The sequence below is a fragment of the Anser anser genome (genome assembly GCF_964211835.1).
Source record: "Anser anser genome assembly, chromosome: 28".
Classification (NCBI taxonomy): Eukaryota; Metazoa; Chordata; class Aves; order Anseriformes; family Anatidae; genus Anser; species Anser anser.
The window spans coordinates 4,068,076-4,079,608 of NC_139749.1; the positions used below are offsets into that span (position 1 = coordinate 4,068,076).

General features: G+C 51.9%; 1 protein-coding gene across 1 annotated transcript; it reads left to right on the plus strand.

Annotated features, from left to right (window-relative positions):
• Positions 1-1,520: 1,520 nt before the first annotated feature.
• Positions 1,521-9,138, plus strand: LOC310887414 (methanethiol oxidase-like). The gene is made up of 12 exons (XM_083813354.1): positions 1,521-2,330; positions 2,917-2,970; positions 3,323-3,435; positions 4,548-4,733; positions 5,238-5,358; positions 5,448-5,630; positions 5,965-6,149; positions 6,742-6,820; positions 7,001-7,122; positions 7,222-7,314; positions 7,565-7,683; positions 8,223-9,138. Exons 1-12 carry the CDS (start codon positions 2,327-2,329, stop codon positions 8,383-8,385), a joined length of 1,422 nt encoding a protein of 473 aa, XP_083669480.1. The 5' UTR covers positions 1,521-2,326; the 3' UTR covers positions 8,386-9,138.
• Positions 9,139-11,533: the final 2,395 nt, after the last annotated feature.

An 11,533-nucleotide genomic window follows, 5' to 3' on the forward strand; every position in this document is an offset into this window, starting at 1 on the left:
TTCTTGGGCTGGTAGCAGGCCGGAGCGATGTTGTTCCCCACCAAGCATTGCTTGCGTTCTTGTTGGTGCTGCTGAGCCTGCTCTTATCCTTCCTCCTATCAGCTTTAATTAGAAAACTCTACGCCCCACAGCTTGGTTTTGTGAGGGATGCCAAAGACGTCACCGAGGAAAGCCAACGAGGATGACCAGCACACTTTGTTAATGAGCAGCAGACTAATGAAGTTTTTAATTAGCAGGTGTACAGCTGCAAGAAGGTGCAGTGAGACATGCACAGGGTGACTGCAAAAGCACTCTGTCGGGGGCAGCAGCCAAGCCCCTGGCGTTGCCTCTGATGGAGCAGCCGCTGCAGCCGCTGCAGCTGCGCCCTCCCGTCAGGCCTGAGAGTCCTTCAGTGGGCAGCATCCCCTGGTGCCCATTTTCTGGAGCCCATCTTCAGGCCGTGCCAGCCTGAAAGTCAAATTCTCTGCAAAAAAAAAGAGCATCAGCCTGTGTGCCAGACATTTTTCCTTGGCTGCTACCTGAACCAAAAGCGTTTGGCAAGCCCAGTCACGTGTAAGGTGATTCCAGTGCGTTTTACTGCCTTGCACATATTTCCCCCTGCTCCTAAATGTTACTGTCAGGTCATCAAGGCAGAAGGGCAGTCCTGGGCTTTGATCTTGACGGCTTTACTTGACCCCTCTTGGTGCTGGCAGAGGACGTAATTTCTTTCACGGGAGTCGCTCTTGCCTTGAGTAGGACTCCGCTTCTCTGGCAGCTAATCAAACAAGGTTTTGTGCCATTGCTTTGAATGCTTCCTGCTCTCCTCCGTGGTGGTCTTTTACCTCCTTCTTGTCTCACAGAGAAACTTGACGTAGCTGGGCAGCAACATTGGCAGCACCAACTGTCCATGGATGGCTTGTATGGAAGGGTCCGGCTGTGGCAGGTAATAACCCCTCTTCAGCCTGCCTTGCCCTTTGCAGTAAAACTGACGAGACGCATTTGCGCTGAAGAGATCACGAGTTCTTCTAAGACTCTTTTGGCAATTGTGTCAGCTTGATGCTCCTCTCTTACAGAAAAGACCAAGTGTTTGGCTGCTCCCGTGTCCCCCGTCACCTGTTTGGAGAGCTGTTCTGAAGCCAGAGAGCTGTTAATTAGAGCCTGGGCGAGATGTCCTCGCTTCTGATAGGGATCTCCCGAGGGCTTCTTTAGTGGCTCTGTCAGATGTTTCTGCATTCCTACGTGGAGCAATTACTTACCCGATGTAATTTGCCCGCTGATTGAGGAGTTCTTCCGCGAGATACGATACTCGTTCACGTTCCACGGCGCTTGGTGGATTGTAGGGGTTTATGCCACCCAGTCATGGCCCGGTCCCAAGAACCCATGGAGCTGTGCAGTGGGGTGAAGGGCAAGGTGAGAAGATTCCCCTGGTGGCAGCCCTGGAGCAGACTGGCCGTGTCCTGTCCCTCAGAACCATGGTTTGTCCAAGCAGGTGGACACGGAGACACCTCCATCATCAGTTTTCTGTGGCATCGTTCTGCTGCAGGGAGGTGCTGAGGCATCCGTTCCTGGCCTTAGTTGTTTTCTGAGTGCTTGGGAGCTGGCGGCAGCTCCTCAGGTCTCTTGTGAGCTCAGTACTGTTGGAGCCCCTGCCTCTCGGAATCCTTGCATCCCAGTTCTTTAGAGCTCAGGAAGTCTTCTTTACAGGGGGAGGAACCTGTGGGCCTGGCTTTCTGAGCTGGTGGCAGGGAGCCCGTGTCTTCCTCTGAGCCCTCAAACAGAGACGTGCCTTGTGTCAGGGTCCAGATTTCGGAGGTGCCTTTGGTGGCCTCCACGAGTTCAAGCCTCATAATTTCCAGGAGGCTGCTGGTGGGGCCAATTATCTAGCTGGGCTTCTCTTCCCTCGTGTGGAATTTGCAATCGCTGCACATTTCTATTGCAAGAAGCTGGGCATGGGGGATGGCTTTAATTAGCTTGTGTCTTGGCTGGGCCGTGGAGGCCTCCAGAGCCTGAAGAAGCCCCATTGGAGATGAGCAGGGCCCCAGGATCAGATAGGGGTGGCTTGTGCTTCAGGAAAGGACCTGCATGGACTAGCAGATTTTTCCTCTAGATTGGTGGTTAGCAAGGCGGAAACAAGCCACAGCGCTGGTCTGGCACCTCCCAAACGCCTGGGAACATTCGCTCCTCCCTTGGCAGCTTGCTCTCTGCCCCCCACCCCTTAGCCGTGTATATAAGGTCCCTCCGAGCAGCCCTGGCACTACACGACCCACTCCAGCAAGACAGACAGCAAGCTGCTCCTCCAGTCCCAGCACCTCTGCTCTCGGGGAGAGTGAACCAGAAGGCCTTCAGCATGGGTAAGAAACGCTCTGCAGCCTCCCTGCAGCCCACAGCAGCTCCATGCCTTCTCGCTCCATCCTGGCCCTGGCTCCAGCCTCTGCCTGGGGGCTGCAGACGTCCCACCTTGAAGCCGAGTCCCACCTGCGGACTGGTAGCTTTGTTCCTCTGCAGCGCTGCAGGAGGGAGGAAGATGGGGCTGAAGTTTGGGGCTTTGCCTGACAGGGCACAAAGATTTCTTTCACCCTGCCACTGGTCTGCTTCCAGGGGCTTAGCTTTGCTCATTCCAACCCCCTGCCATGGGCAGGGACACCTCCCATCAGACCAGGGTGCTCAAGGCTTCATCCAACCTGGCCTTGAGCACTTCCAGGGATGGGGCATCCACAGCTCCTCTGGGCAACCTGTGCCAGTGCCTCACAGCCCTCATAGTGAAGAATTTCTGCCTTACATCTCGTCTAAATCTACGCAAGTAGATGCTGGTCACAGAGGCCCCCATTGATGACGAGGGTGGGAGAAGGTCCGCTGGGTGGGATGGAGCCTTCTGAATTGGCACCATTTAAGGACGCGGACGTTTCTCCTTATATTCTTCTCTTCTTCTCAACTCAGACAGATGCAGACTTCAGTGCTACGACTACCCCGTCTGCCCGGATGTTGTGAAAGGCAAGTCCTCTCAGGAATGTTTGGGAAGGGGGGAGTTTGTGAAAGGGCTCCGTGTTAGCTTCGGTTTGGATGATGATAAAGCCTGAGTCTTTTAGAGACCACCATTAACTAATTGCATGTGCTGAGTCCCTTCCCTCAGTGGGAGAGAACTGGAGCCATACAGTGATCTGCCTTTGTTGTGTTCTCAGCTCTGGGCCAGTAGTGAGCCAGGGCTGGGCAGTTGTCATTGACCAAGGAGGAAGGTTGTAGCTGCAGAAAATGTAGCTTAGTCTTATCTGAGAGTCTGCTGCTTTTTTTTTTTTCTTTTATGGACAGTTTGTCTCATTTTAACAAAAGTTTTCTGTGTTTGAAGCTCCTAGAGAAGAGGTTGCTTATGTGACCTGTACTTACCGAGAAACATGCATCGACCAACCTGACTTCTTGGCCACCATCGATCTCAACCCCAGATCTCCATATTACTGCCAGGTACCTGTGCCTAGACTGTTTCTACTGAGCTGATGACTAGCTGCTGTCTTTGTGCTTCCAGATTCATGACATTTACTCTTTTCTGCTGTGGAAAGTCAGATTGCTTTGCAGCCACTCTGTCATGCTCGTTGTTTTTTTATGTCTTGCACCTTCTTTTCTTTCTGCATCTTCGTGCCTGTCTCTGGGTTGACTCTTTTCTCCTGCTTCCTATTTGATTTTCATGTCTTCTTCATGACTGTCTGGGCAACCAATAATTTCTGCCATGACAGGCCTATTTCTTGCTTCTCCACTGGCGATACGCACCAGCCTGGGATGTTGTCTGCTACGAATTTTAACTCCCTGCTGCTTTTCTACTGTCCCCTGCGTACCTGGCTCCAGCTGAATCATTAGCATCTCTTTGTCCTAGGGGACAAGCCGGTGGTGATTCACTTCCCAACTCATTTCCAGAGCATCTTGGTGCTGTTAGTGAACTTTTGAGCACATGCTCTGAATTACACTGCCAGTGGCTGCTCAGCAGGGAAAATGTTCGCTAGTGACCCAGATGGTTTAGGGTATCCTGCACTTTTGCAGATTTCAGCTTTTTTCTATTCTACTGCAATTTCTCTGCAAATGCTCTGAACCAACCTGTCTGCTGTCATCCTAACTGGGAAATTAGCATCCTTCAGAAACAAGTAAATGCTAGGCAGATTGTCTGCATCAAGGGTGTGTATATATTACCTGATCAGTCCATTAGTGCAAGAGATTAGGAGAAAATGCACTTTAAAGAAAATACAGACTTCTGAAAGTCCAGCGTTTGGAGGAGCTTCCAGAGTGAATGACATGTCAGGATGATAATCATCATTTCTTCATATGTAATTTTCTGAATTTTAGTGGCATGGGGTGAGGAATTGTTGAATGAATCTTTGATATCTCCACATTTCTCAGCTGCACGCAGTCACCTGTCAAAGGGCAGTGGCTAGTGTAAGGAGCAACGTTCTCCTCCCTGCGTCTCTAGAGGCAGTCCCAGCTCTAGTCACATGGAGGCTACAAAGACAGAAGTATCTGCCTGTATTAATGTCCCCTTTTCTCCCTGCCTCCCTGCCTGAACCCTAACTTTGCCTTTGACTGCCTAGGTGATCCACCGCCTGCCCATGCCCAACCTCAAAGACGAGCTGCATTCCTCAGGGTGGAGCGCTGGCAACGTCTGCTTTGACAATATCACAACGAGAAGGAACAAGCTGATTCTTCCCTGTTTGATTTCTTCCCGTATTTACGTGGTGGATGTGGGTTCACAGTGCCGGGCTCCCAAGCTGTGTAAGGTATGCCTGAGGTGATTCAAAGACAAGTTTCTGGGAAGGAGTTGGGAACTGGTACTTCTGGAATAATGCACAGGGAAGAAGGTTTTCCTCCTCTCCTTTTCTTCCCCCTGATTTTAGAGACCTGGGTCATGGTTCCCCCTCAGCTTTCTCCTCCTCGGACTGAGGGGAGGCTCCGATCCTCATTTTCTTGCCTTCTCTGTGCCTGTTGCATTCAGGGAGTGTCTAGTAACTGGAAGCCATGTAGCACCCCATGCCTGGCCCCCATCCCAAAGAGTAAGGTGGGCAAATAAGCTCTTACAAGTTGCTGCATTCATGTTGTCCTTGTAAAGGAGAGCTCAGCGGCTTCTTTGCTTCTTTCCAAGGACGAGCAAGGCCTAGCAGGTGTGATTTCTTGGAAAGAAAACTCCTGCGAGCATCAGAAACCTCAGATGGCAAAAGGCTCTGCCATGTAGTCTGAAATGAGCGAATCAATCAAAGACTTACGTGTGTATACACTTCTTTCAGATGATTGAGCCGGTGGACGTCTTCTGGAAGTGCAACAAAGGATACCTCAGTGTACCTCATGCCCTGCCTAATGGTGATATACTGATTGCCAACATGGGAGATCCAGCTGGCAATGGAAAAGGTACTTTTCCCTACAATAAGACCATTAACAACATGACTGGTTGGAAGGATGAGTATTCAATCTGTTGTGCATCCCCTCTTGCATCACAGGAGGATTTATTGTGCTGGATGGAGAGACATTTGAGCTGAAAGGCAACTGGGAAAATGAGTGCGAGGCCCCCCCAACTGGCTACGACTTCTGGTACCAGCCCTGCCACAACGTTCTCATCAGCTCTGCCGGAATGGTTCCAAAACGTGCGGGACGTGGGTTTAATCCTGATGATTTGAAGAAAGGTGAGAATGGGGATGCAAGCACAAAGCCAGAACTTACCAGGGTCATGGGAGGATGTTGATGCGGTTGCTGAACGGTCCAGAACCGGGGAGAGGGGGCAGGCGGAGTTGACCCAAAATGGCCCGTCTTACAGGCACTGCCACAGGACTTTCAGCATCTCTCCTCAAGACAGGCTGGTTCCTGTCTTCTCCCCCTGCTCCCAAAGTCACTGCATTTTGCTGCTAATTCTGGGTGGACGCTGCCGTGGCTGTCCCTGCTATAGGGAGCTTTTTTAGGTGTTACCGATCTCCATAGCTCCCCTGCCCTCTCCTGACTCTCGCCTTTCCTCTTCCTCAGGGGTCTTTGGGCGCCGCCTGAACGTGTGGAACTTGTCCTGCCGCACCCTGACCCAGTGCTTTGACCTGGGGGAGGACTCTTTGCCCTTGAGCGTTAAATTCCTCCACAACCCCAATGCTGCTGAGGGCTACGTCAGCTGTGCCCTGAGTGGCATCATCTACCGCTTCTACAAGGCTTGTTGCGAGGCAAGTATTCTGCGAGCAGCCACCAGAAACCCAGGCGTGGCGTGGTGAGCTTGCAGGGCGACTGAGAAGCTGAGGGAAGAAATTCAGGGCAGCATCCTCCTGCTGCGTGTGTGCTCGGCAGGAGCGGGGCTCTCCACGTGCTGCCTGAGCTTCTCCCATCATCTCTGGAGCTCATCGGATGGGGTCCTCTCACCTGACTGCGATGGCAGACGCTTAGACATCTGGGACTGAGCGCTGCCTGTACTCAGTGGGGTGGAAGGAGTAGGCACGTGGAGGGGGCAACAGCCAGACCCTGCTTTGGGGACACCTGCTGGAGTGAGCGGTGTCTGATTTTGCACTGAACGTGAAGGTATGGTGACCAGCTGGGACTGCCTTGATGAAGACCTGGGAGATGAATTTTAGCAAAGAATCTGAGCCTGGCCAGTGGTATCAAACGGTGCTGTCCTTAATTCTGTCTGCTCACAGTAGCTGCGTGGAGTGGTAGCCTTCCTTGTGCAGATTTGCCTGGCTGCGCAAGCGGGTGAGCGCAGGGGAGGGCTCGTGCCTGAGCAGCCAGGAATGCCCACGGCGCGGTGTTTGTGCTCCTTTGCAGAGAGACACCTGGTCGGTAGAGGAGGCGATTCAGATACCAGCCAAGGACGTGTCGGGATGGATTCTCCCCAAGATGCCAGGTTAGTGAGCCCTGACGTGGTGTTTCCTTTTTCCTCTCAGAGCGTTGTGTTGTGCAGCCTGGCAAAGCCCAGCGGCTGGCCCTCAGGGCTGTGCCCTGTAAACCCGATGCACGCCCTGTCAGAGGGGCCGAGCTTTCTGCTGACGCCGCCTCCTCCAGAGTTCTTTTTTCTGTGTCCTAGCCTTCACAGCCGACATGGTCATCTCCTTGGATGACAAATACCTGTATCTCAGCAACTGGCTGCATGGAGACATCCGCCAGTATGAGATCTCCAAAACCTGCAAGCCCAGGCTGGTGGGACAGGTAAGGCAGGGGCAGAGGGGCTTGCAGCGCTGGCTTCCTTAGCGGTACCCGGCGGTGGTTAGAAGACGAGCCACACGTCTCCCACTGCCTTGCTTCCAGGTGTTTGTGGGAGGCAGCATCCTCAGAGGCGGGCCCGTGACTGTGTGTAGAGATGAAGAGCTGAAGTGCCAGCCGGAGCCCTTGGTGATCAAGGTGAGCTGCGCAGCCGCTCTGTTCGACGCTGTCCTTTGGACTTTGGCTCCGCTCTGGCCGTTCTCTCCCCAGAGTCTCTGGGGTTAGGTCTCCACGGCCGTTGCCAGCGGCACGCAGTGTTTAATAGCCTGCCTGTGTTAGGAGGGGAGGCAGCCATCCTGCTCTGCCTCTCTGCTTTGCTGCCTCTGCTTTTGCTTGTCTGCTGAAAGAAAGAGGCCCGTGACATCACTGCTCTGTGTTGTGCCTCCAGTGCAAGAGGGTGTACGGTGGCCCTTGTAAGATGCAGCTCAGCGTGGACGGCAAGAGGCTGTACGTCACCAACTCGTTCTACAGCACGTGGGACAAGCAGTTCTACCCGAACGTGGTCAAGTAAGAAATCTGTGGGAGGCAAGGGCCCTCTTTTGAAAGGCCTCATTGCTGGAGGTGGGGAAGGTGCCTCACCCAGGGGACTGCGAGGATGCATTTGCGGTTGCTGCAGCTTGCTCTTGTTGAATTGCACATGCAGTTGTCTCCCATGCACCTCGGAACCTGCTCCCTGGGTGGAGCTGCAGTGGCAGGGCTTGGCTTGGGAGCGCGTACATCGATCAACCTTGCAGGTGGAGTCAATCCATCTCTCAGGGCCACGCCACATCTCTGCTCCACCAGGGATGTTTTGGTTTAGTAAAGATGACCTCCAACACAAAGGCAAGCTCCGGCCTGCCTGTCACATCATGCCTGGCAGTTACTCGCCTCCGGTGAGAATTCAGCACGGAGCCAGGGGTGCTGGTGGATGCCGCTGCTGGGAGTGGGCCTCTGCTGTCTTCTCTGCGGAGAAGACAAGATGTCGGGGAGAATGTCTCCGCCTCATGAAGGGCATGAAGGGCCCCGGTGTGCTTGTCTGTAATACCTGCTCTCTCACCCCCTCGCAGGGAAGGCTCTGTCATGCTGCAGATTGATGTGGACACCGAGAAAGGAGGCCTGACCGTGAACAAGAACTTCCTGGTGGATTTTGGAAAGGAACCCAATGGGCCTTGCCTTGCCCATGCTATCCGCTTCCCTTGCGGAGATTCCACCTCTGACATCTTGGCCTAGACGCCATCGCCTAGGCTCCCTTCTTCTCTCTAGTCTTTGGTGCAGCTGTCAAAACAGAGTGTAGGGTAATTGGGTCTGGGGGTTCCCATTCATTGCTGGAATCTAGGTTTCTGCTAACGTGAACTACAGCAGCTCTGTCCTGTTGGAGGCTTTGGTTCAGGCAGACCAGTGGTGAGCACAGACACACGGCATGGTATTCACCTTGTGGCACCGTGTGTCTGAGCAGTCAGTCCAGGCAGCCTTTGGTTTCAGTGCAAAGAAACCCCTGGGCACGCTTCACAGAGCAGGGTTCAGGGTGCTTGCTACTTACCATGTAGAGATGTGCAGCATGCACAGCTCCATTTCACAGATGTCTGCATACCCACCGTGCTGTTTGTCATTGCTGTGGGCCTGTTGGGCACCTTTCTTGCCAGCCCCAGCCTGATAGCTATTGCTGTCGAGTAGCAGGGCCTGGTGGGAAATCGTTGAACTCTGTTATGATTCAGAGCTCATTCACGCTTGGAAACGAAGGCCAAAGAAGGCAAAGCATCAATTTTGTCCGAGTTGCTGTTCTTCATCCAGGACATTCCTGGACAGTCTTTCCCTGGTGCGAGAGCACTTGAGGCTTGCTTATGGCATGCTTGGGTCAGTATTGTATTACAGCCAAAGGAGCGTGTGGTGCTTTAACCTGAAAAGAGGTGCCTGTTTCCTGACACTGGTTTGCTCTTGCGTTCTGCTTTAAACACAAATAAAATTGTTCTTTGCATCACCTAGATCTTCATGTGTCTTACTTCATTGAACCTTTCTATAATGTTTTCAGCAGTGATTAATGATAAGGTTGACGTTTGGGAAATCACTTCTGTGGGATCACTGATAGTGCAAGAGTGCTTGTTTGTCTCTGTGAGACTCAAAGGTTGCAAAAATGTCGATATACTGTGGATCCTTATAAATTGTAGCTTTTTACTTATCTACATTGGAAGAGAAAGTTCATTTCCTTCCTTCACCCGTCCCATCAGCAAAGTTATTGCTGGCTTCTTTTGTGCACCCTTATTGGTCCTAGAGAAAATCCAGCCTTTCTGGAGATTGCTTCCATAGCTTCGTCAATGAGGTGTCCAAGAAGTCTGGAAGAAATTGTCCTCTTTTAAAACTTTAAAAAAAGTTTTGTCTCGTATTTAAGCAGAACCTCCCATGTTCCAGCCTGCACCCACTGTCCCTTGTCCTATCATTGGGTGTCACCGAGAAGAACCTGGCTCTGTCCTCCTGACACTCCCCCTTTACATATTTATAAACATTAATAAGGTCACCCCTCGGTCTCCTCTTCCCCAAGCTAAAGAGACCCTGCTTCCTCAGCCTTTCCTCCTAAGGGAGATGCTCCACTCCCTTAATCTGAAGCTGGATGCTTTGTCTCTTCCCTCTAGTGGTGGTTTGGAAGATACGCTTTGCCCTGCTGCCTGTGCCTGTCAAGTCATCCTCATGTTTTGGCAGCTCCCCATAAATGCCTTTTTTTTTTTTTCTTGGACACAAGCTTCAAGGGTAGATGGAGTTGCATGTGTAGCTGAGGATACTTTTGGACTGCACAACTCATTCATGCACATGGTTAAGATAAAGCTTATAGATACAGGACTGAAAACTAGTGTCCCGAAAAAATCCTGTTGACCATACAGCCATTGTGAATGCTCCATTCTGCCCTGGGTCTTCTTTTCAGATGAACCTTTCTTTAAGGGATGTTGCCAGGGACATAAGGATGCCAGTGTAACTTTATGACTTCTATTATGATTAAATGTTTCTTAAAGAATTTTGCAGAGGAACCATGGATATTGCAGAGGATGGAAAAGTGTATTGATTAGGTCGTTTTACCATAGATAAAAATAATCTCTTCTCTAATAGAAGACACTAACCTGTTTTCTGCCTTTGCATTTGTTACCACGATATGTAGAGGCTCACCAAAAACTCATATGAAGAAGTATAAAATGGTTCCTTGGAGTGAAACCTGAAATGTTTAAGTAAACTGCTCAGTATATGAGTTGAGTTGCATATATTAGCTGAGTTGCTAATGCCTGTCTTCAGGCAGAGACATGGAAGACATGGGGCTCGCAATGCATCCACTGCTGTCGTGTAGCTTGGGTGCCAGGAAAAAAAAGCAGGTCCTGCTCGTCCGTGCTCCCCAGCTGCATGGTGCTGCCACTCCTCTGGTGTCAGATGGACTGATTGTGGGGCTGTGGGAGAAGTCAGTTCAACGACCTGAGCCGGCAGAAACCTGTGCTGCCAAAAACGTGACTCACTGTCCATTGGTGTGGACAATTTCCCTGTGGCTGCACGTGGCAGGGCTGCTTGGTGGCAGCCTGAAGTGGCTGCTCATTAGCTGGTGCCTGAAATCACAACCTAAGGATGTGGGTTTCAGATGGGTTTATCCGGTTGTAGCTGTGGGCTGTAGTGGGGAGGAGTGCCCCTACTCTTCCCATGCTTCTGGTCAGATCCTTCTGCCCCCTCCCCTGTGACTCTTGCTCCAATAGCAAACGGCTCATTTGTAGGGGAAGGGCTGGCTGGAGTAATAATGGAAAAAAGGCAGTCAGGTGCCTTGAGGGAGGAGAAACGCAGTCGTGCTATGCTCCGGTTCCCTGCAGCAAACCTTGCATGTAGCCTGTGCGTGGTATCATCTAGGGAAGTGACATGCTGAAGGGCACTGTGTGTACCGAGTATGAGTCCAGGAGTGCTGTGACGTTTGGTTTGTCTGTACTAAATGAAGGGATCAAGAGAAGCAGCGTGGTGGATGTTAGCTTTGAGTGGTCTACCTGCTTCTAACAAGGTTTGCCTTTAGCTTTAAATGCACCTCTGCTTTTCTGGCCATTTGCGTACCACTCATACTGAAGTTTGGAGCAGTGTTTCTGTTTCATGTGTCGTCGGTGGACTCTTCTCCCCTGCTGCTTCCTGAGCCATTGGTGTCCTGCCACCGCCTGTGTGCTGACCCTGGGTGATCTGTGCCTGTTGCTGTTGGCTTGTCACTGCCCCACTGGGGCTGCACTGCTGTCCCTCTGCAGGAGGTGAGCTCGGCTGACTTTGCTCTGGGCTTGTCTGAGCCTCCAGCTTCTCTGTAGCTGAGAGTGGGGACAGCATCCACTGAGCCAGGTTCATGAAGCCTGACGGCTTGGCCGCGCAGGGCACCCAGCAG

Bases quoted from the DNA above. Each gene is read 5' to 3' on its own strand.
- LOC310887414 (XM_083813354.1), top strand. The intron at 5,359-5,447 runs GTACTTTTCCCT...CTTGCATCACAG, and splicing joins TCCAGCTGGCAATGGAAAAG to GAGGATTTATTGTGCTGGAT. The intron at 7,684-8,222 runs GTAAGAAATCTG...ACCCCCTCGCAG, and splicing joins TTCTACCCGAACGTGGTCAA to GGAAGGCTCTGTCATGCTGC.